The 22,556-nt window shown below is 36.2% G+C and overlaps 7 protein-coding genes across 8 annotated transcripts; 4 read left to right on the top strand and 3 right to left on the bottom strand.

Annotated features, from left to right (window-relative positions):
* Nucleotides 1-24: 24 nt before the first annotated feature.
* Nucleotides 25-2,164, top strand: LOC105971634 (E3 ubiquitin-protein ligase At3g02290). Its single transcript, XM_012996490.2, has 5 exons — nt 25-216; nt 649-1,025; nt 1,249-1,684; nt 1,756-1,865; nt 1,954-2,164. The coding sequence occupies exons 2-5, from the start codon at nt 909-911 to the stop codon at nt 1,978-1,980; spliced, it is 690 nt and encodes a 229-aa protein (XP_012851944.2). The 5' UTR covers nt 25-216; nt 649-908; the 3' UTR covers nt 1,981-2,164.
* Nucleotides 2,038-11,660, bottom strand: LOC105974705 (glutathione transferase GST 23). Of its 2 annotated transcripts, none has more exons than XM_088821544.1 (3): nt 11,336-11,660; nt 3,139-3,406; nt 2,038-2,568 (listed from the first exon to the last, which is right to left on the bottom strand). In XM_088821544.1, the coding sequence occupies exons 1-3, from the start codon at nt 11,365-11,367 to the stop codon at nt 2,209-2,211; spliced, it is 660 nt and encodes a 219-aa protein (XP_088677670.1). In that variant the 5' UTR covers nt 11,368-11,660; the 3' UTR covers nt 2,038-2,208. The 2 variants fall into 2 exon arrangements, with proteins under 2 accessions (XP_088677670.1, XP_088677669.1); XM_088821543.1 differs by having other exon boundaries at nt 3,139-3,410; nt 11,341-11,466.
* LOC148768288 (uncharacterized) lies at nt 4,358-6,908 on the top strand. Its single transcript, XM_088822601.1, has 5 exons — nt 4,358-4,789; nt 4,885-5,110; nt 5,224-5,676; nt 5,856-6,226; nt 6,330-6,908. The coding sequence occupies exons 1-5, from the start codon at nt 4,418-4,420 to the stop codon at nt 6,906-6,908; spliced, it is 2,001 nt and encodes a 666-aa protein (XP_088678727.1). The 5' UTR covers nt 4,358-4,417.
* On the top strand, nt 8,972-10,087 carry LOC148768287 (uncharacterized). Its single transcript, XM_088821545.1, has 2 exons — nt 8,972-9,388; nt 9,480-10,087. The coding sequence occupies exons 1-2, from the start codon at nt 9,041-9,043 to the stop codon at nt 9,726-9,728; spliced, it is 597 nt and encodes a 198-aa protein (XP_088677671.1). The 5' UTR covers nt 8,972-9,040; the 3' UTR covers nt 9,729-10,087.
* Nucleotides 11,661-12,027: 367 nt separating the features above from the next.
* LOC105971623 (Thioredoxin superfamily protein) lies at nt 12,028-13,898 on the bottom strand. The gene is made up of 8 exons (XM_012996479.2): nt 13,744-13,898; nt 13,317-13,467; nt 13,115-13,234; nt 12,960-13,003; nt 12,755-12,880; nt 12,570-12,654; nt 12,421-12,477; nt 12,028-12,314 (listed from the first exon to the last, which is right to left on the bottom strand). Exons 1-8 carry the CDS (start codon nt 13,779-13,781, stop codon nt 12,234-12,236), a joined length of 702 nt encoding a protein of 233 aa, XP_012851933.2. The 5' UTR covers nt 13,782-13,898; the 3' UTR covers nt 12,028-12,233.
* A 453-nt stretch (nt 13,899-14,351) lies between these two features.
* On the top strand, nt 14,352-17,047 carry LOC105971588 (Regulator of chromosome condensation (RCC1) family protein). Its single transcript, XM_012996444.2, has 8 exons — nt 14,352-14,855; nt 15,015-15,208; nt 15,310-15,357; nt 15,506-15,578; nt 15,671-15,842; nt 15,935-16,372; nt 16,460-16,651; nt 16,749-17,047. The coding sequence occupies exons 1-8, from the start codon at nt 14,600-14,602 to the stop codon at nt 16,810-16,812; spliced, it is 1,437 nt and encodes a 478-aa protein (XP_012851898.2). The 5' UTR covers nt 14,352-14,599; the 3' UTR covers nt 16,813-17,047.
* On the bottom strand, nt 16,901-20,270 carry LOC105974696 (agamous-like MADS-box protein FUL-L). The gene is made up of 8 exons (XM_088821549.1): nt 19,680-20,270; nt 18,358-18,433; nt 18,196-18,260; nt 17,988-18,087; nt 17,830-17,871; nt 17,529-17,570; nt 17,345-17,421; nt 16,901-17,233 (listed from the first exon to the last, which is right to left on the bottom strand). Exons 1-8 carry the CDS (start codon nt 19,862-19,864, stop codon nt 17,143-17,145), a joined length of 678 nt encoding a protein of 225 aa, XP_088677675.1. The 5' UTR covers nt 19,865-20,270; the 3' UTR covers nt 16,901-17,142.
* Between the last annotated feature and the right edge of the window lie 2,286 nt (nt 20,271-22,556).

Here is a 22,556-nt window from a genome sequence, read left to right as displayed (position 1 = left end):
TTATTATTTATTAAATTTAATTTTATAATAATCAATAGAAACAAATAGAAGCCCCTAATTTTCGTCATCTTCTACACATATAAACACATACACACGGAGGAAAAAAAATAAAAATAATAATATTTTTGCAGAAATACAGAAGCACCATCTCTGAAAGAATTGACCTCGGAATTCTGTTCTCCCGTCTCTCCAGGATCATCTCTCTTAGTTAGATTGGTAAATTATTTTTTTCCCGATTCTTTGTTCTGCTGCATAAATTTAATTTTTTTTTTAAATTTGCTCTCTTTACTCTGAATTGAATTTGATTGAGTTAAGAGTGTGTAATCCGTAACACGATTTCTCCGTTTGATTAATCAATTGAATTTGTTTCGTGTGTTTCCGGGGAATTTCATCAATCGTTGATGTTTTTTTCCGATTTATTTTTAGGTGCCATTGCTTGATTCTAAAGACATGAATTTTTTTTTTTTTTTTTTTTTTTAACTTTCTGAATTTCGTATTATGTATTTATCGGTGTTCAATTGATGATTAGATGCTGGCTTATCGAAAAAAATCTAATCCTTTTCATATTAGACTCGATCATATATAAATCTTAATTTTTCTTATTTACCTTCAATTTTCTAATCATTCAATTTATTTTGATTTTTGCAGGTGATTATTACTGTTTTCGAGGTCTCGTGCGATAAGAAAAAGGCCTTCGGGTCTTCTTTTTTTCGTGGAGAGAGGTTGCTGGTTCGCATACTTGGGGACCCCACCTCTCTCGTTATCATTATCATTTAAATTATATTCAAACCACTGGTATTCGATGTTTTAGTGTTCATGTAATCAAATACGGGTTTTCTCGAGATATTGAGAGGGGAAAGAAAGACGTTCGAGTCGTTAAATTGGGCAGGCACATTTTTCGATTAACTATGGGTGCGGCTTGTTGCTGTTTGAGGGATGACTGTGAGGATTTTGCTAATCCAAACAGCTCGGTTTATAGGAACTGCGTATTCCTTCGTTGCTTTGTTCAGAACTTCTTGCATGTGGTACGTTATGTTAACCTTATCTTCTTCATCGATATTTTTCAAAAATCTTAAAATCGTTTGTAATGTCAAGTGCATTTCAGTTTAAGCTCGATCTCCTTCGTTGTTGATAAAAAATGAAAGTAAACAAACTTATGATTGGTATATCTAGACGAGAATTCACTCTCCAGCAAATTTTACTAATGGGAAAAAAAGATGTGATTGTGTTAAATATCGCATTGTGCAGTATGCATCGATGTTTCGTAGAGGAGAAGAATATGCCTTGCCTTCATCCACACAAGGAGCAGCATCTTTAAATGCTATGGTATCACTCGATAACTCACTAGTCGACATGTTTCGCCCGCCACCTAGGCCTCTTCCTTACGATGCGGACCCCAGATATTTTTCCTCCCACCGCGACGGATTGGTCTCGAGAAGGGATAAATCGTCGAGCCATTCGCACGAAGAAACAGAGCCACTGAGAGCAAGTGAAGGTGCCGCCGAAGAGCAACCGGAATCTTTTAGCAGCAAAGGTAAATGGGTCGAGTTCGCGCGCGAGGAAGAATCACAAGAATGCCATTTGAAATCTCCGCTTAAGCTCTCGACAGGGAAAACAAGTACTGGATATGCTCATATTTATACTTCTTATGACGATGAAGATGTCTGCCCTACGTGTCTTGAAGGTGTTTTTATATTTTTTATTATGATGAATTTTGATTTTTTTCTTCGTTATCTGATGCATCTTATTTTGCAGAATATATTACGGAAAACCCGAAAATAATTACAAAATGTTCTCACCATTTCCATCTTGGTTGTATATACGAGTGGATGGAAAGAAGCGAAAACTGCCCAGTTTGTGGCAAGGTAATAATGCTCGGTTGATCGATCCTTTTTCCATATTTTACGAATTTACCCGGTTTGCATTTAATTAATTAATATTTGAAATTTCTAGGTGATGGCATTCGATGAAACGACTTGAAGATATCTTGTCGTGGACGATACCAACCAGCAAACACAGACAGAACAACAAAAAACGAAGCCTGTAAAGTGTAAATCCATTGTAAATAACAAGCTTTGCTTAAAAAGTATTGTCTTTTTATATGCTTCATATTATCAAGCATAAACATCGATTGCCTTTTATTATAGTCGTCTCCAAGCGTAAATATCGTATATTTAACTCTTTTTTTTTTGGCTATTACGGTTATAACTAATTGTTCTCGGGAGATGTAAACTTCTTCCTTTGCCTTGTGGTGTGTTCCAACAAAGCCTTGCTGTCAGGAAGATTATCCTTAATAACAGGCTCCTGTTTGAAATCGATGGTCCATTGGTACAACCTAGGCAGAGTGTTTGGTTCTAGAACCTTCACCCCGACAAGTTCTTGTATTGGCTCGAGCCAGTGGGCCAGCCACCCGTACGATAAGTCGACCAATCCGAGTCTGTTTCCACCAAAGAATTTCTTACCTCCTAGTGCCTGATCTTGAATAATTTCGAGTGTTTCCCGTGCTTTTTTTGATGTTGTTTCTTTATTCTCGTCGGAAGATAGGAAGAATGCAAAAAGTGTGAGACTCTGCATAAATCACCAAAATTGAACCGTAATTGTTAGTGATGAATATTATGGGTGGAAATTGGAAATCGATTATGATCCGAAATTTTCTGATTTTAAAACAACCATTCTGAATTCCGAAAGTTTTGAAATGTTTTTTCCGATTTTTTTTGGAACAGAATTGTAATACATATTAGAATATGATTTTAATTTTCGAGAATTCCGATTATTCTCCAAAAAGTACAAAGTTGGAATTTCCGTATTGCTCTGCTCCATCTTTATCCAAAAATTTCCGATTTTGGAACAAATTTTTTCATTCAATTTTTCAAAATTGCGATTTCTGATTTTTCCGGGTTTTTTTTTTTCTTAGAACGGATTTGATTTAGTTTTCCACTCCCGAAAAAATTGAAAATTCTATAGAAATGCAAAATACGGTGTGAAAACTCCGATTTCACCTCTAGTGATGATGAATTCAATCAAACATATGTAGATGAAAAAAATCAAAATTATTTCTAAATTTACAGTTATTTGAAAAACAGTATGTTCATTCAAAATCAGACAGATCAGATCGTAATAAATGAAAAACACTCTTACCACATGTTGTCCGAAATCAATCCAAAAACGAGCCACGGATCTCTCGTAAGCATCCGAAGGGAGTAACGAGGTAAGAGGATCATCGGACCACGTTTCTTCAATGTATTCGAGTATCACCGACGACTCCACCACCGGCCTACCGCCATGAACGAGCACCGGAACCTTCTTGTGGACCGGATTGTACTCCAAAAGAGATTGACTTTTATTGGAGAAGTCTTCTTCTATGTAATCATACTTGACACCCTTTAGTTTCAATGCCCATATCACTCTATGGGCTCATTTGGTACGCGTTATTACGCCTGATGGGACGAAAAGTCCCTCCGTATACGGTGTTTGGTTCGGCTGTCACAATGTCTCGGGATATGTGGTCCCACTTGATTTATCACGCATATGATTTATTATTTGTCAAGCCAAATTTGGCTTGACTAATTAACACGTGATAGTCCATACATCTGGGTGGCGTGTGTAATGTCTAAGTTGCCCTCAAGAAATGAAAAAATTACAAATATACTACATATATAAACGCACTTTCGTCAAATTCCCCGTGAATTTGCTGCCCTAATTTTACCCAGTCATACCTGAAGAGCAGACTGTAATTGAAGCTTCCCGTTCAGCCACACCCAACATTAGCGGAAAGGTAATATGAAATTGCAGGGTCGTTGCGTTTTTTAAAATTGCAGTGTATACGAAATTGCAGATTGTTTTCATTGGGAATTTTCCGTTGCCATTATACAGATTTAGGGTTTTGTTCTTCAAGCGAGTCCATAGGGGGTTTGGCTTAATTCGCTGGATTGTACATCGCTCAGTTCTCGTAAGCGGATTTCGAGAGGAGGCTACAGGTACTAAATCGATTGCTATATATGTATCATTTTGGTCATCTGTATATTAATTATCTGCTAGTGCTCTGTGTATCATTAGATTTACAAATGTGTATCGTATGATTGCGAAATTTGTTTCAATTTGTTTGCGTTCATATTTATCCATTACTTTGACGTTCTATTTGAGAGTTCGATGTTCTCTGTACTGCTCACGTCCCAATTCTGTAAACGTGTGGCAGTAATCACGATTGGGCTTTTTTGGTTAAACAGATTTGTGCATATATTTTGTAGGAACTTCTTGGCTTAGGATGGCTTTGTCAAACCAAGAAGAAGAAATATTAGTTGTCTTGCACCAACTAATTTTTAGCTTGAGGATTTTCTTTTTACTGTCGATGCATATTATTCCCACATTTAAGCGTCGTTGTTTGAGGTCTACGGATAGCTATAATCGAACTTATAGTATGATAGGAAGAACACCTTCCCAACTCCAATATTTGCGTTCTATAGTTGGGTTCAACGATGTTGCCTGTCGTGATAATCTTAGAATGAATATTCAAACATTCTATCGTTTATGTTATGTTTTAGAAAATGTTGGTGGTCTTAAACCGAATAGAAATGTCACCGTACCCGAGCAAGTGGCAATGTTTCTTCAAATTTTGGCTCATCACACCAAAAATGTTGTTGTTAAAAGCCATTTCAATAGATCAGGGTACACTGTTAGCAAGCATTTTAATCAGGTACTTGTAGCCTTGTTGAAGTTACACGAAATGCTTTTAATAGCCCCTAAGCCGGTTGGCGAAAATTCACAAAACGAGCGGTTTTCATACTTTAAGGTACTAAATGTATGTTCACTGTAATTACTATCATATTACAACTACTAGTAAAAATTGTTCTAAATCACTATCCTCGTCATGAATAAACTTTTTAGGGTTGTCTTGGTGCACTAGATGGAACGTATATAGATTGTCGTGTACCTTGTCTTGATAAACCAAGATATAGGAATCGCAAGGGCAATGTGTCTGTTAATGTGTTAGCCGTTTGCGACGACAATATGAATTTTATTTACTTACTAACCGGGTGGGAAGGATCGGCAGCCGATAGTAGAATTCTTCGGGATGCAGTCACTAGAGACAATGGTCTACGAGTCCCCACGGGTATGTTTGTATATGCACATGGGTACTCAACGACAATATTTAATTACAATTCGCTTCATTCTTCACCTAATTAGCCACTTTTAGTTGTAGTAAACTTGTGCACTGTTCCACAGGTAATTACTATCTGGTTGATAACGGTTACACGAATGGTGAAGGTTTTTTAGCACCTTACAGAGGTACTAGGTACCATCTTGATGCTTACGGCCAAGGTCCAAATGCCCCGAGAAATTTTAGAGAATTCTTTAACATGAAACATGCAAAGGCAAGAAACATCATCGAGAGGGCATTTGGTCTTTTGAAGTCACATTGGGCCATTCTACGAAGTACCTCTTACTATCCCATTAAAGTTCAAAATAGGATCATAATGGCTTGTTGCCTGTTACATAATTTCATACGAACAACCAATGACTTTGACCCCGAAGAAGAAACATTAGATGATTTTTTCCGTAAAAATCCAGGAATAATTAGTGGAGAAGACTATATTAATACAGTAGAAAGTTCAGAAGAATGGACCAATTGGCGGGATACAATTGCAATGAACATGTACAATGAGTGGCTTGCTTCGCGTTAAACAATATTTCGGTTGTTGCTTAGTTTTCTTGTTTACTTTACTTTATTTCATAACATTGATTACAAAATGTATTTCTGTTGTAAGAGCCGTTACATTTGGAAAACCTGGTTGTTTAATTGCATGTTTGTTTGTAAGACTTCGTTTTTGTTAATACATTTACGTAAAAAACTTCAGGCTTCATGGAATCTAATGCTGGTTCGAAAAAAGGTACAAACAATAAGAATGGGGTCATCAATAACAGACGTAGTTGGACTGTAGTTGAAGAGCAGACTTTAGTATTAGGGTTGAAAGATATTGTCTCGAGGGGATGGAAATGTGAAAATGGATTTAAAACTGGTTTTCTAGGAACTCTTGAACAATATATGGTACAAAAATTCCCCGGTACCGACCTCAAAGCAACCCCACATATCCATTCTAAGATACACGTGTGGAAAAAACATTATGCATCGCTAAGCACAATGTTATCGAGGTCGGGATTCGGCTGGAATGAAACAAACAACACCATTGAAGTCATTGATGAACAAGTTTGGCAAGACTACGTAAAGGTAGATCAAACTACTAAATCCTTTTTCATAACTCATGGTGCTCAATGCACTGATTTCATAATACGCATTTCTAAGTATTATTTTGTTTGCCATGTTTACCTAGACGGATGCCAATGCCCGTTCCATGAGGTACAAGTCATGGCCATTTTACAAAGACTGGACTACGGTCTTTGGAAAGGACCGTGCCACGGGTGAACATGCTGAAACGTTTGTCGAAGCCATCAACGATTTGGTCACCAACTCGAAAGGTAAAGAACCTTGTTCCAACGACGACGAATACGTCCCACAAGTGGATCTTTCACGATCCGATAACTACTCACAATACCAAACATTCAGCCGGGCTGATGAAGCAACTTCTGCAAAATCTAAATCCAAATCGAAGAAGCGGCATCCCGGTGACGCGATTGAAAGTGGGTATATTGAGATGACGTCTAAGTTTTTTGAGAAAATGGAGTCCCAAATGAACGAACTTGTAAGCCGTATGGGCTTCGAGAAGGATGTGTCGACTGCACGGAAACAAGTGTTTGATGCCCTCGAAAACTTGCAACATCTCACTTTCGAGGTAAGGCTCAAAGTCACTTCTAGAATTTGTGACAATAGCAAAGACCTAGACATCTTTTTCTGTTTGAGTGAGGACCACAAAGCAAATATGGTGGATTTGATCTTAGAAGGGCGGTATTAAATGGTTATTTGGATTTTAACATGAACATTAATGTAATGATACATTTGCATTTTGCTGCTTCTTGTGAACTTTATCTATGTACGACTTTATGTTTGACCCGACTCTTGATTATATGGTATTTTAATTTCCCCAATACCTTGCTATTTTTTGGTATCATTGTATACGGTAATCGTTATTAATTGACAAAACAAAGCTTATAAAGATCTAATTGAAAAAACATAGCACTAATACCAAGTAGGATATGAGTTTGCCTACATACTATGAAAAGGCAAACAAATACTTCATGCAAATATGTTACGTACTATTCTAGGACTGAAGCACGTAACCTATGGCACATGCACAAAAAAAACATACATTTAAAGTCCAATCACGCAAACGTTCACATTCCATTCTTTTCGGGGGTATAAAATGCACCCAACGGTGGTTTGTTTGAAGCGGTCGAGCTCTTTGGAGTACCGAAAGGCATGAATTTGTTTCCACAATCAGCCCTCGATCTCAACATAGAACTACCCTTGGCGGAAGGTTGATCCACAAAACGTGAGTTAGCCGTGCTTACTTCGGTGTCCCTTGAACCCTCGGAATCGGATACGTAGTTTTGGTGAGGGTGAGGCATCATATCTAAATCACCATCGCCCCATACACCCGAAGAAATGTTGATGACCGTATTGGGATCAGTACGGCCAACATTGGCAAACTCTTGTTGGGCCATTAGGTCAAATGCATGGGCATTGACTCCAAATCGGTCCGCTCCAATTGGATTTGCTACACCACCCACATTCAGGTCCTCATCCTTTTTTGGCTCCTCATCATCGGAAGACAGAACGATAATCTCCTCACCGTCGTTTGGGTTAACCACGGGGTCACTTCCAAAAATACACTTCAACTCGTGATACCGTATTTCGCCAACGGGGTTATAAGCTCCGGCATAATGACTTGTCTGAAAAATAGAAGTAATGTATATTTAAGTACTTAACGTTTGTTAGGAAAACAATACTAATTAAACTTTGCTTGAGTACTAACCTTTAATATATCTTTCCACACATCTTTGGACACAGACATGATGTTAGTTGTTGCATTATATGCTACCCCTTCCTGTGACAATATCCAATGAAACGTAACAAACCTCTTTTTTAATAACATCATCTTCTTATTCAAATGCTTGTATGAGAACCACTTGTCCAATTTGTGCTGAATCAACTCTTGACAACTCAATAGAGCAAGAGTATTTGCCCCATTACGGTCGAAATTGTGCAGACTAGATTCCCACGTCAGTAACTCCACAAAATAGTCATCGATTGCTTCAGTCCACTCTAACTCGTATAGAAAATCTTCTTGCCTACAAATCGGTTTCTTTTTTGGAGCCATGCTAACTATGCATATGGGATTTAGTACTTACATTTGTTTGAACTTGTTATACAAACACTCCGCATATATAACTAAATCAAATAGGTATTTAAGGTGTTAGGTAAGCATCTTAATGGGCTAAAATTATTTCGGTAGCAGTAACATAAATATAAAGTATTAACACAAAATTTTTTAGATATGAAGTGCAGATTTGGTACTATTTACTATGTCATTCTATCCCATCATTGTCTTTCAGTTGTCATTTTTGACGTTTTTAATTGGAAAAAAGGGGTGGTTTAATGGAATTTGCAGGACTTCAACTACTTATTTGCAGATGAAAATAAGGAAGAACTTTAATTGTTCTTGAAAAAAATGGGGATGAATTCGAATAGACAATGGTTAGGTGTGCATTAAGAGCTCTCGTGAACAGTGGTTAATCATTTCTTTGCAGCCTAAGAAATTTATTATCATGCATTAAACACACAATACAAATACTTTGTATTGACGTGTACATCAACCGGCGCATATGACCGAAAGGTGCAACCAATGAATGCCTCTTCTTTTGTACATTAAATACCATTAGGGCTCCATTTATTTCGGGTACAAGTTGTGGGGTTTGCGTTCACATTTGGTAAATCAGAAATTGCAATTGTTGCGTTCATCAACTTTGTAAGGTTTGCATAATCTTGGCAGTTTTACATTGACGTCCGTTTAAATATATATTTGTTAATATTGTTTCGGTGTGGTCTGTTCGTCTAATTAATTAATCTTCCATTGTTTTAGGTGTAATGTCGAGACCAAGAACCCGCAATCAGGTTCACTTGGCCAGGATGAACAATGAATCGTGGCCCATTGCGTACGATGAGTGCCTAATCAATGCCGCTGCCAGATTTTCACGTTCCGTGGATACGTTGCAAAACGAAGAGGCGTACGAAGACCTCTTATTCGAAGTTATCATGACAATGAACTATCATTTCTCAAGAAACTTTGCGGAGGTTGACATCAAGTGGAGATTGGAATGGTTTCGAAAACGTTACTTAGCATTCAAGGGATACATCGCTCAGGATGGTGTGACGTTCATCCGCTCGAAGAGGAAGGTGACATTGGATAGAAGTTTCTGGCATTTGGACCGTCGTGTAAGATTTGTAATTTTTTTCTTTTTATGTGCTTCGTTTAATACATTGTCAATCAGTGATAATAACGAAACAATATGCATTCAATTTGTAGGAGACGGAAGAAGAGAGGGCGTTTAGGGTTAATGGATTTCGGTTCTACGAACAATGCAAATACGTGTTCGAAGACAAAGAAGCTCCCGTAGCCAACTTTCGAGGTTTCACCGGATACCATCGCGATAATCCAATCATCATTCACGGAGGGGATGAAAATGGCGAGATTGTTGATCCTCAACAGGTTCCTCCGGAAAATCGTGCACTCGTTCCATTCGCAGGTGTCATGGATCAGGTTGATGTACCCTAATTTCGCTCCGCGTAACGATAACGTTTTATGTTTTAGGCCATGTATGTTTTAAATTTGGATATTTCTGTTTCGATCTTAAGAACACTTATTTTAATTTCTTGTTTTTTTTTATGTGGTACTGTGATGGAACTATGTTTCTTTTTTTTATTGTTTTAAGTATGAATGTTAAAAGCGCGGAAGTAAGATTCCGAATTTTGTGGTAGTACGTCACATTGTAGGAAATACTATTTTGCGTTTGTTAAGTCAGATGGTTATATTTATTATCCATATGGCTGTGTCTTCGTATTATTCTCCCTTTTGCAAAAGTCGTTAAAAACACAATGAAATAAATATAACGACATAGACCTAATATTTGAAAGCTGAAATGTGAGTATCATCGATAGTACGCAATACAAATGCTGATAACATATTACAACACAACCACACAATAAAAAAATAAACAAGCAACTGATACCGAAGCCCCCCACAAAACTAAACGGGTTGACAAAAACCAAGATCCCCGTTTCCCCCGATTCCCATCACTCTGCTGCTGCAACTGGGATTCCAATTCCGATATCTTCTTAACCAACGCGGAGACTTCCAATGGAACTTGCGCCTCCAAATAGTTGATTCTCTTGAGCAAGCCTGGTATAATTTGCTTCGATCTATCACACATTTCAGGATCACACCAATTGAAGAAACGACAACCACTAACCTGAAATTGTATGTTCAATGAGGTAGCATCAAACATATTGTACGAATATGAACTTACAATTGAAATTAGTCAGTACATTACGAACTAATGTTAGAATTAGTCATTACATTACGACACCAGATTAGCAGCGTTGAAATTCTCAGTTGTAATGATTAAGAACAAGGCATTCACTACGACACCGGATAATTCATTGCATAAACCAAAATCTTAAAATAAGTGTTCCAATATTGAAGAACCAGTGAATAACACTAACAAACAATTGCAACAGCCATGCTTTGGTTTAACTTCTAACCCAACAGTTGCCCAACATCAAAATCGCGCCCATTAAGGTTCAGTAATACGCAAACCTAATTACTTAAAATAAATCTAGCAATTTTGATTTAGTGGGGAAAGAACTTACCCCCCGTTCAGGGCAAGCTACGAACCGTCGTCCTGGGTTTGTAGCCGTCCATGAAGTTTGTACGGCGACCATGTACCCGCAATCGCAATATCTTGGCATTTCCCGATTTAGCTTCACTCCGCTGAAATTGTTGCTGCCACTTCTCCGATGGGAGCTACTACTACCAGAACTCATGACAATGTAACGAGTTCAACGATTTAGCTCGATTGAATGGCAGATTTTTTGTTTTACCGATTTCCAATTTAGGGTTCGAAATTGTGGTTAAAAATTACTGCTGATTGGGGCTTTATGAAAACATGATATATTATTATATGTGAAGGGCTTTAACGGAAATTACCAATTATATCTGCAGGAATCAAGTACACAAAACGGCGTATTGTTAGTCTGGGAATATTAGTACCGAGACAATATCACGAACCAAATGCCGTAGTAAGTATAACTTGTCAACACTTCTATCCCAATATTAACCATCCCATCCCTCTCTATATTTCGAAGCCCTCCAACCAAAGAGGCCCTATATACATAAGCACTTGCCCAAAATCCATGCACAATCACTTTTGATTCTTCCATTAATGGAGTTTTTCTTTCTGAGTTTGATTGCCACTTATATATTGTAGCTTTTAATTTCAGCTTCACATGTAAAGAGAAACTTCTGAGAAGCTACACTTTCCCTTTGAATTGTCTACCCTTTAACCTTTCACTGTCTGTTTTCAATTATTTTCTCGTTAGTCTTGATTAGGGGTGGAAATTTGGAACGGGATTTCCGATTTCCGCCGATTTAGATCCGAATATTTCCAATTTTGGAACAAAATTTTTCATTCCAACCCAAAAATCCGATTCCGAATTTTTTGGATTGAATTTGGAATATATATGAGATTCCGATTTCAATTCCCAAAAATTCCATTTTTTCCGGAAAATTGTACTTATAAGTTATAATTTAAATATTATTATACATTTATATTTCAAGTGAGAAAAAATTTGGAGTTGTCCGATTTCCGCCAATTCCGATTTGAAAATTTCTGATTTTTTCCAATTTTGTTGGGAACGGAATCGGAATGGATTTTTCTCACTTCCGACGAAAGCGATTACTCCGATCTGATCCGCCCGATTTTTACCCCTAGTCTTAATAGTGACGAAAGTTTTATATTGAGTAGCTTCGGAGTAACTGAAGTCGACGAACCTCTGTTCTAATCGAAACAACAACAGCAGTACAAGATTGTAATTAGGTATACATATATTGTAGCAGCAAACACATACATTGATCACCATGTTTTATTTGTTTGCTATTAGTGAGAAATTCATGAACATAGGAATAAAGACCACACACAGAGAATTTCAAACCAGTCAAACACAATATTATTACAGCAAGAAAAGGAATCGGTCTTTTTTTCTCGGAGAATCGCATAAGGTACTAATCACTCGCGGCAGCTTTAAAATATTTTAGGAAGCTCTCAGGTGGTTGACCACCGCTCAGCTGATACTTCCCGTTTATCTGCGTCATATATTTCATTGTATAATTAATATCATCTATTGTGCATGATACGATTAAAAGCTAATTCGAACATGCACGTGCTCGATTAAATCAAAGCATGACTCACCACATAATGCGGGACTCCACTAATTTGTGCCGAATGTTTTTTCAGATCCTCGTTAACCTTAAAACGAAAGCAAAAAAAAGTTGGATTCGTCACGGAAAATAATCAAGATACTCGTGTAATTTCAAGAAATGGCCGAATGCTATATATACCTCCTTCAACCCGTTGTTGGGATTTTCAAGAAACTCAGCTGCTCCTTCTACTCCGACCTTTTTGGCAGCTTCTACCAGAAATACCCTTCGGATGCAAAAACACGAATACGATAGAAATCAATCGAGTAATAGCTAATCGAAAAAAAGAAGAAAAAAAAACCATCTCTAGTTAGTTACTCGCTGACCTGTCACCTATATACTTCCCCTGAGTGAAGTAGCCGAGGCAAAGCTCTTCAGCAAGCTTATGCTGCTTATCGAGCCCTTGCGTCCCGGCAAAATATATCAGCCGATGGCTATCCAGAGTATTTCCACTGCATTATCCGACAAAAATAAGCAATTTGCCGATTCTTATTAATTTATTATTAATTCGACTACTACAATCTAACTTACGTAAGCCCGGAAGTGTCGTAATCCATGCCAAGACCCTTAAACATCTGCAAAATCAAAACACGATACTAAACTACATATACCGCGCAGCAATAATTACGATGCGGTTTTTTGATTCCTTTTAACTATTTTAAGGCAAAAGGATAAAAAACAAGAACCTCGGTCATTCGAGCTTCCATTTGAATCGATCGAGGCCCGAACCTATTAAGGTAATAGTCCTTCTTAACCACGCCTTCCTTTGGCGCGGTAGGGTTTAGCATATACGGATGCCATTTGATCTGCAACTCGAAGAATTCAGACACAAAACATTCCGATGGAAAACCCGAAAACGGTACGATTGAAAGGATGTAAAATTTGGACCTGGAAATCGTATTTAGTGTCGGATTGAGCTATGGCTTTGTCGAGATTCTTTTTACCGACGAAGCACCACGGGCAAACTGTGTCGGCGGTGACATCAATTTGAATGAGTTTCTTCCCACTGCTGCTACTCATTGCGGATTTTAAATTTAATCTAACAATAAAATCCACGAATAATATAATTAAAAAAAATAATAAATAAGATGATCCGAAAATTCTAACCCAGACAGATTAAAGAAACATGTTTTATGAGATGGGTTCAGTGGTTTTCGACGATTCGAATGATAAAAACAAGCGCAGGATCCAAGAAACAGAGTAGAATCAATAAAAAATTATACGAATTAATGAAATTGAACAGGTGTGAGAAATATATCCAATAAGCAGAAATTTTCAGATTAGGGTTTTGAATTTAAGAAGGGTAAAAGCTAACCTGGAAATCTGAAAGTTGTTGAGAGAGCTCAAACGCATGAAAGCTTTTTACTCGATCACCCAATGGTTGACTTTGGCGCACCGCGCACACTGTGTAGGTGTGAACGGAATCTTCTTAAGCGACCAACCACGCGTTAGGGGCAATAGTGTCAAATCACACGTTGTGTTTCTTACTTTTTGGCACACTTTCTATTATTTGAAAATTATGGCTTCCTTACTGAGGTAACGTCAAATTACAAAAAACTTCTTTTGTTTGGTAAGTACAACTATATTTATTTTTATGTTTTCAAAGTCGATATAATCTTTTAGTTTGTACTCGTTTTGTCAAAAAACTTTGTTTCAAATGCACCACAATCTGATATTAAGTCAATAGACGCATTTTATGATCTTCTTGTTGTATAATGTGGAGCTTGAATGAGGTTAAACTGGTACAAATTGAAGAATATTACTCATAATTTAGAAGAAAATTTGACACTATAAGGTGGACCAGTAAGAAAATTCATAGCTGATAAGTGATTGTAATTACCGAAACATGAGGGGCTTTCTATAATTTGGCCTTACCTTAGGGGTCAAATTATAAATATTTATTTACTGTGTCCGAAAATATCTGCGGAGGTGGCAGAATCTGGACACGCGCCTGGTTCGTCGTTTCCCCCAAGCTCTTCGGAGCAATTGACACCCTAATTTTTCGCCTGATAATCAACCTAAATTCCTCCTCCTAGGGCAACGACTATAATTAACTACTACTCTTCCTTAAAATTGATACGATAAGCAATCAAATTCCAACCAGCCCACCCCTCAATTTTTCTCTCCGGTTATCTGTTGTGATAAATTTATTGATAATTGGTTTAGCAGAAATGGAGATTGACGAGATATTGGGGGAACCCAAACGGGCGAGCATCCGGACGAAGAGCGTGATATACTCGTGGGGCTACAATCACTCGGGTCAAACGGGTCGTAGGGGTAAAGATGGTAATTTGCGTATCCCGAGGCAGCTGCCGACCGACCTCTTCGGTTGTCCCGCCGCCGGCGGGAACTTGCGGTGGCTTGATATAGCTTGCGGGCGCGAACACACCGCTGCCGTCGCCTCCGATGGCTCGCTCTTCACATGGGGTATTGTTTTTATATTATTTAAAAAAAAAAATTGTTCTTCCTCCTCTATTTCAATCTCAATTATGTTCCTCTTTGTTGATTTGATGATGGCATTTCTGTAAATTGAATGGAAAAGGGTTTTGAGAAATGTTTTCCACGTGTTTGAAACTTTGAATACAGGGGCAAATGAATATGGGCAGCTTGGTGATGGTGCTGAGAGGGGCAAAAAATACCCGAAGAAAGTGAAGCGGTTACAGTCCGAATTCGTGATCTCTGTTTCTTGTGGGGCCCACTGCACTGCAGCCATTGCAGAATCCCGTGAGAACGATGGATCGATATCGACGAGGAGATTATGGGTTTGGGGGCAGAATCAGGTATCTCAAGTACCGATTAAGAATGAATCGTTTTTTTCTTTTTTGGTTTCTCCGTGTTTAATTTAATGTTATGAGATATTTAATTTTGGTGTTTTTATTAGGGTTCTAATTATCCGCGCTTATATTGGGGAGCATTCACCGAGAACACGGTATCGATCTCTCTTTCACATTTAGGATACATTTAGGATGCTTCACTTGATATATATACCTTGAACTTATGGTAAATCGTAATGTGCGTAATTTGTGTTCTCGTACGATTATGATGATTCTTTTATTACGTGTTCCCGCTAATTCCAGGTCGTTCGGCAAGTCTCGTGTGGGGCCGTTCATGTAGTTGCTCTGTCAGAAGACGGTTTGCTACAAGCATGGGGTAATGTTTGCCGAAACTCAATATACTCGAATTTTGTTTATTTATTTATTTATCAATTAATTAGTAATTTGTCACCGATATGGTAAAATCAGGCTATAACGAGTATGGCCAGCTCGGCAGAGGTATTACCTGCGAAGGCCTTCAGCGGGCCCGTCTTATTAAAGGGTACGCTCGATTCCTCGACGAATCGCCCGAGCTCGTGAAAATTATCCAGGTGTCATGCGGAGAGTACCACACTGCAGCTGTATCGGATGACGGCGAAGTGTAAGTCAAACTGCACCGAAAATCTTGACCGAAAAAAAAAAAAAAAACTCATACCTCACAGCTTTGATTATTTCAAAATCTACTGCATGCAGCTATACGTGGGGACTCGGGAGCTCCGGTCAACTCGGTCACTGTTCGCTTCAATCGGGCGATAAAGAGATTTTGCCTAGGCGTGTGGTTGCTCTCGACGGTATAGTTATAAAAGAGGTGGCATGTGGTGGTGTGCACACATGTGCTTTGACTGAAAAAGGAGCTCTATATGGGTGGGGCGGAAGTCAGTCGGGGCAGTTGGGTCTGGGCCCACAAACTGGATTCTTTTCTTGTAGAGCAAATGGATCCGGATCCGACCCGATGCTTCGGAATATACCCGTTTTGGTGATTCCGAACGGTGTGCAGTTAGTTACCTGTGGTCATTCTCACACACTAATTTGCACCAAGGAAGGGAGAATATACGGGTGGGGTTATAATAGCTATGGCCAGGCAGCTAACGAGAAGTCTACTTATGCGTGGTATCCTTCTCCGGTTGATTGGTATGTTTTTTTGTGTATATAAATTATAAATTAACTTTTTTTTTTTTTTAATTATTTTTTTTAACGGAAGCTTCTTTTTTCGGGTAGGTGTGTTGGGGAAGTAAGGAAGTTAGCTGCTGGAGGCGGCCATTCGGCCGTACTAACGGATGCTTACTCGTTGAAGGAGCTGTGTGAGTTTACATTAGCGAATAATTTGAATCTTTCGAATGCGTCGGAAATTGAGGATGTTGCCTCGAGAACTGGATCGGATGCTTTGGCTCGGCTTTGTGAAAGATTAAGGTAGTAATAAAGTGGGATTTTTTTTTTGCTTTTATATATTGTTATGCAGTTATTATTGCAGTGATAAACGAATCTTGATTATTTTCCGATTATGTAGGGAGCATATGATCAACGGTGGGGATCACATCCACAGCTACAACGAGACTGAGTTTGGTGCTTGAATTCAGCTTCGGCCAAGTTTCACCCATTGTTTCGATTTTCGTTTTCTTCTCGTCGCAATTTAAAAATATTAAAGCATTTGTTAGTCAATTGTAGGAAAATAAGTATGTACTGTCTGTAAATTAAACCTTGTACAAATACCAGCCTGACATTCTTAATTCTGGTAAATACTTATGTACAATACTAGCCTTGTATAAATTAAATCAGCTCCCAGTATTTTTTTTACCTGTGCAAAAACGTACTAATTTCTGCATTCCCAAGATTTTACAATACAAAATACCAATTATTCAACTGTAATACGTAGGATAATAAACTCGTCACCGGAGTTTTCATCATCTGGGGAGGAGCCACGGTGGAATGACGGCGTGAGATTCTTTCAGACGAGTACGATTGCCATCCTCTTCTTCTTGCTGGCACCCGCCACTGCAAAAATTCGAAAAATTAGTTGCTACAACAGGATTACAGCTAAAATTAAGATTCGATAAATTATCAGATAACGAATATAAATCGAAAAAGTAACAGAAGAAACGGTACCCAATAGTTAAGGAAGGAATCCTATGTTCCTGCTGTGTGATCTCCCCAATTTGCTCCTGCTTCTCCTTTTCCTTCACCTGTTTCCACATTTTTTTTTTTATTTTTTAAAATAGATTATTTTTTTCAAAATAAATTATTATAAAGGAAGGAAAATAATCTAATTTAAATTTAAATTTAACATTACCTGCTTTGCTAATATGTTGTTCTGATCCTGCAGTGATCTCTCCTGTCATGAATTTCAAGAATCACATGTCAGATTCTCATATTCTTACAATCAATCATATGTCATAATTGTAGTTAAAATCAAAAATCAAACTAGGTAGCTTTTTAAACATTTAATTTATACACACAGTCACATACATATAACTGCAAAAATTGCAAGATTAATGGACATAATAAAAAAATAAATTCAATATCTAAAATAATTCGATTCCCGCGTATTGCAAAATGAAATCATACGACAAGAATAATAGGATCGGAGTTACCTTTTTCTGAAGCTGAGAAACGGACTCGTGCATGACTTGATTCTGTTTTTTTTTTCGAGTAACATAAGAAAGATCCATTACGAATATGATATGCTAAATAAGCAACTTTATAACACTTAACGAAAAAAGACTTTTTATTAGGTAAATTAATTAATTACCTTCTTCGTTCGAATTCGCTTAAGAGCGGTGTCGAGCTGTTGCTCCAAACTCTGAAGCTCTCTCAAGTTGAGTGGGTCCAGTTCCTCTCCCTCATAGTTCCTACAAATAATACACAATTAATTCATAGAAAAATACGCTACTTCGAAGAGTTCGACTTACAAATACGAAAATTGAAAAGAATACTAATTCTAGAAACTTCGGTACTACCTAATATTTCTTTGTAGAAGTTCAATACGAGCGACGAGTTTTGGGTATTCAAGGGACAGATTTTCCTACATTGTAATAAACCAAAGAACCAATTAGGTAAACGAGCATCCTCCTCGATCATTGTTGAACGAATATGATCTAAAAGTACGAGTTTATGCAAACCTTGGGTTCGTAATTGGTGCCGATTTTTTTCTGAGAGTAGGTGGATTGTTCATATCTTTCAAGAATTCTTCCCATGCTGAAATATCAAAGATAAAATCCAAAACAAAAATAAATAAATACATGCGTAGGAACGCGTGGGAAAAGGAACCGTCGATCCATTTGACACGTTCGATAAACGCTACTAAAACGTAACCACTAACTGAACTAGCTATGCATTTGCTACTCTTCTCAGACATTAGTTCTGAGGGATATTGTTATTATTATTATTACTATATATTTATATATAATATATAATAACATAAATGACATTTATTTCTACTGAATGAAGAAAATCTCTAAGCACATACAAATGATGAGTCATCACTGCATTAAAAAGAGGAATAATAAAAACCCAAAAATAAAAATCAAGTCTTTATGAATTCCGACAGGATTCACTTTGGTCACCCGATTCACAAACCCAAAAAAAATTGAATTAATTCATACTCAAATTAAACTCTCAAATTATCAATTTGTTGAACAAATACAAACTGCTTTTATACATCTCCAAAGATCAAAGGGTTTTTATTTTTATTTTTTTATTTCTTTTATATATTTATTTTAATGTCCACTTTTGAAACTGTTCCCTCAAGCAAAAACTAAGGTGGTGTTTGCAAATGCTTTTTGATAGTGATTATGCGGTTTTTTTTTTGCTTATAATCTGTTTTTAGGTGTTTGTAATATCAATTTTTGCTTTTGCTTCTCTTAAAATAATCTGCTTTAAGCTATTTTTTTAAAAGCACCCCTAATCCTGCCTTTTCAATTTTAGTTCATTTTACGAAATATTTGCAAACACCCCAAACTTTTAGAAATAAGCACTTAAAACTAACTTAAATCACAATCACAACTTCTGCTTTTAAATAATCATTTGCAAACACCACCTAAGTCACCAACTTGGTCCATATATATATATATATATATATATATATATATATATATATATATATATATATATATATATATATAGTCTATTAGTCTACACTAATAGGTACACACAAACTAATTATTAAGGACAAATTCATAACATCAATTCATATGTTCAATACAAGATTTAAAAAAATAGCATAACTCTTAAGTATAAAGCACCATAAAATAAAAAAAATAAAAAAAACATTTCATTTGAAGCAGGAAAGAAAAACCAAAGACTCAAGCTTTTTCACTAAAACAAGGTCGCCACATAAAATTCCCCTCATTAATCTTTATAAAAAAAAAATTGATGTTCTTGATCATGTGAGAGAGAGAGAGAGAGAGAGAGAGAGAGAGAGAGAGAGATGGAAATTACAGACCTAGAATCAGAAGAAAACTCAAAGAGCTTGCCTTTGGTGGAAAAAACAATCAAAGCAACCTCAGCATCACAAAGCACAGAGATCTCTTTAGCCTTTTTAGACAAACCAGACCTCCTCTTCGAAAACGTCACTTGTCTGCTTATCTTGTTCTCGATCCGCTTCAACTCAACCCTACCTCGACCCATTACTACTACTACTTATATCAAGAAATCAAAAATTTGAAATCTTTTGCTTCTATATGTATGTATACATATATATATATATATTTGTGGCCGGTAACAAAACCCTAAAATCTTGGAAATGAAATTAGGGTTCTGTTTTGTGTCTTCACATGAGAAAACACACACACACACACACAGAGACAGAAGAACAAGAAATGATAAGTGTAGATGGTGGTTCCTTCTTTGTTGGTGAAGTTTCGAGTGATATATATGTGTCTGTTAATTAAAAAGCATATGTTCTTTTCTCTCTTTGTGTTTTTGTAGTGTATATATATATATATTATATATGTGTGTACATAAATATATGTGAATCAGGGGGTGGGTGGGTGGGGAGGGGGGTATGCTGTCAAATGCTGATTGGTTCAAAGGTGGCGTAGTACTGTAGTCGTTGGTGTTTTTGTTTTCGGCCACTGTTTATTTTTGTAATAATTCGACAATTCGTACGTTCGACGAACTAAAGGCAACAAAAGTAGGTCCCTAATCCATTCCACATTCAACTTATTTATTAATTACTAATTATTAATTAGGTATTATAAATTTATAATAGTCAATTCTTAATTTGTATTCTTCTTATAGTTGTGGCGACGGCGCCATTTTTTTATATTTTTTAGTATTTTTTTATGTGGCTGAAATTCGGTGAAAAATAATATCTGTCGCGGCCAAAGGTAGAATTAAATAAACTATTTTAATTGGTTGTCATAACAATTCAAAAAAAAAAAAAAAATTGGTTGTCCTAAAATAAAAATATTCAAACGGTAAATAATCGAGTTAATTACTACTTAATACAATATAAAATTTCGACATACAATAAGCTGAAGTAGTACCAAAAATATTAATTAAAAAATTAATTAATTAAATATATGTTTATGTAATTAATCTACGTAGACCGTTTATTCTCCACATCTTACTATTTCCTGGAGCTGTAGAAGTTTGACACGTGTAATTGGGGAACTGGGCCTTGAAGTGATATTTCACTAGCCATAGTACATTAGTTTTATTTTCTGATTGTGACCCAAATTAATCTAATTATTACTTGCTGTTCATTGGTGAAGTATATATATATATATATATATATATATATATATATATATATATATATATATATATATATATATATATATATATATATATATTCATATATTATTGAAGATTATTTGAAGTGTTGTCGTCAAGTAGAAGAGCACACATTTATACGTGACTTAATTTCTTTTCGAAAGGGGGCGATGACCCCCGATTCTATGCTGGCTCCGTCACTGATTAGGTAAAAAATGGACGCTTTAACTAAACGCTTCACTCAAGAGCCGCATGACACACTAAAGTAATTTCGTCCTTGTGTTTTTTTTTACACAATTGGATTAGTGGTCCATTCGTTTAACGAAAAAGAGAAATTATAAAGAAGGAACGAATATAATTAACTCGTTTTCGTCTTAGGTAATTGTGAAATTAAATTATATAGTATTTCAATTTCGTACAGCTTGAGCTGGTAAACCTAATTGTTTTTATCTATTGCCCCAGTGGTCCAATTTGACACTTGAACCAAGTGTCATTAATTATTTTATAATTTTTTTCACTTAATCACAAAAGTAATTACCCCAAGTGAGAATCATGGGGACCATGCATAACTAGGATTAAATATTAGGATTAATTAAAATTAGGATTAAATATTACTCCCTCCTTCCCTCAATAGTTGTCACTTTTGTTAGTTGCACACATATTAAGAAACTCAATAAATATGCATAGATAGTAACAAAAAGTATAGTAAATCACTAAAATGCCCATGCCATTAATTGATTTTTAAATAATTATATTTCAATTAATTATGAGTAAGAAAGGGCAAAATTGAAAAAATGCAATTAATTATTCATTGGAATAGTAAAATGACAAATAATTTGAAATATGAAAAAATGGCAAAAGTGACAAATATTAAGGGAAGGAGGGAGTAGTTTATAGTACCACGAAACTAATGGCCTATGAATCCTTAACAATGTAGGTTTCCCGGTTTTAGGACGGGGTTAACACAGTAAAAAAAGACTAAAATAACCTTAATTATTTAAATCAAATACGAAGAATTAAAAATATTTTTTTGAAAGGAGGCAATTATTAAATTAAAATCCTATAGTGCTTTTTTTAAATGACGAAAGTGCCCCTCAGAAGAATGCTGGCCCTAGACAGTCAATATTCTCATAATCATTATTTAATTATTAGGATATTGTATTTTATTAGAGATAATGAATGACGTGGATAGTGGCTAATTTCATGATCTAAGCTGCTGATTGGCTAAATAAGGCATCACTTTACTATTTAGGGGTTTGGTCTAATTATAGAAACTATTTGTCATGCTTTGTGGCTAGCACACTAATATTTGTGTTTTTGAGAAATTATTTTAGGCATAAAAATAGAATATAATCTTTCCAAATTATTTCAATCTATCAATGTAAATTGACCATCTCATCCAAAATAACAATAAAATTCAAGATACAATTATGTTTAAGAAAATAAGTTGTTAGGAATCTGTTAAGTTGTTTTTAAAGTACTTCCATCCACTTTTTTTTTTTTTTAATCAAAGATCTTATTTGTTTATTTACTAATACACTCAAAATACAAAATTACGCTTAAATACTTTATTAGATTACATAAATATTAATAACATATAATT

Source organism: Erythranthe guttata, chromosome 8 (genome assembly GCF_056151865.1).
Source record: "Erythranthe guttata isolate IM_541 chromosome 8, IM_541, whole genome shotgun sequence".
NCBI lineage: Eukaryota > Viridiplantae > Streptophyta > Magnoliopsida > Lamiales > Phrymaceae > Erythranthe > Erythranthe guttata.
The sequence above is the reverse complement of the archived record's forward strand: the minus strand, read 5'-3'. Positions and strand labels throughout refer to the sequence as shown.

Bases quoted from the DNA above. Each gene is read 5' to 3' on its own strand.
- LOC105971634 (XM_012996490.2), top strand. From the start codon at position 909: ATGGGTGCGGCTTGTTGCTGTTTGAGGGATGACTGTGAGGATTTTGCT. The intron at 1,026-1,248 runs GTACGTTATGTT...CGCATTGTGCAG, and splicing joins TTCAGAACTTCTTGCATGTG to TATGCATCGATGTTTCGTAG. The intron at 1,866-1,953 runs GTAATAATGCTC...TGAAATTTCTAG, and splicing joins ACTGCCCAGTTTGTGGCAAG to GTGATGGCATTCGATGAAAC.
- LOC148768288 (XM_088822601.1), top strand. From the start codon at position 4,418: ATGATAGGAAGAACACCTTCCCAACTCCAATATTTGCGTTCTATAGTT. The intron at 5,111-5,223 runs GTATGTTTGTAT...ACTGTTCCACAG, and splicing joins TGGTCTACGAGTCCCCACGG to GTAATTACTATCTGGTTGAT. The intron at 6,227-6,329 runs GTAGATCAAACT...ATGTTTACCTAG, and splicing joins TTTGGCAAGACTACGTAAAG to ACGGATGCCAATGCCCGTTC.
- LOC148768287 (XM_088821545.1), top strand. From the start codon at position 9,041: ATGTCGAGACCAAGAACCCGCAATCAGGTTCACTTGGCCAGGATGAAC. The intron at 9,389-9,479 runs GTAAGATTTGTA...TTCAATTTGTAG, and splicing joins TCTGGCATTTGGACCGTCGT to GAGACGGAAGAAGAGAGGGC.
- LOC105974705 (XM_088821543.1), bottom strand. From the start codon at position 11,392: ATGGAAGAATCAAAAGTGATTGTGCATGGATTTTGGGCAAGTGCTTAT. The intron at 3,411-11,340 runs ATAGGGCCTCTT...CCAAATGAGCCC, and splicing joins TTGGGCAAGTGCTTATGTAT to ATAGAGTGATATGGGCATTG. The intron at 2,569-3,138 runs GTAAGAGTGTTT...TGATTTATGCAG, and splicing joins TTGATTTCGGACAACATGTG to AGTCTCACACTTTTTGCATT.
- LOC105971623 (XM_012996479.2), bottom strand. From the start codon at position 13,781: ATGCGTTTGAGCTCTCTCAACAACTTTCAGATTTCCAG. The intron at 13,235-13,316 runs GTCCAAATTTTA...TTCGAGTTGCAG, and splicing joins ACACTAAATACGATTTCCAG to ATCAAATGGCATCCGTATAT. The intron at 12,478-12,569 runs GTATATATAGCA...TTTCGTTTTAAG, and splicing joins CCAACAACGGGTTGAAGGAG to GTTAACGAGGATCTGAAAAA.
- LOC105971588 (XM_012996444.2), top strand. From the start codon at position 14,600: ATGGAGATTGACGAGATATTGGGGGAACCCAAACGGGCGAGCATCCGG. The intron at 15,579-15,670 runs GTAATGTTTGCC...TGGTAAAATCAG, and splicing joins CGGTTTGCTACAAGCATGGG to GCTATAACGAGTATGGCCAG. The intron at 15,843-15,934 runs GTAAGTCAAACT...TACTGCATGCAG, and splicing joins GTATCGGATGACGGCGAAGT to CTATACGTGGGGACTCGGGA.
- LOC105974696 (XM_088821549.1), bottom strand. From the start codon at position 19,864: ATGGGTCGAGGTAGGGTTGAGTTGAAGCGGATCGAGAACAAGATAAGC. The intron at 18,434-19,679 runs GTCTGTAATTTC...TTGATATTTCAG, and splicing joins GAGTTTTCTTCTGATTCTAG to CATGGGAAGAATTCTTGAAA. The intron at 17,872-17,987 runs GTAATTAATTAA...AAAAAAAAACAG, and splicing joins AGCGAATTCGAACGAAGAAG to AATCAAGTCATGCACGAGTC.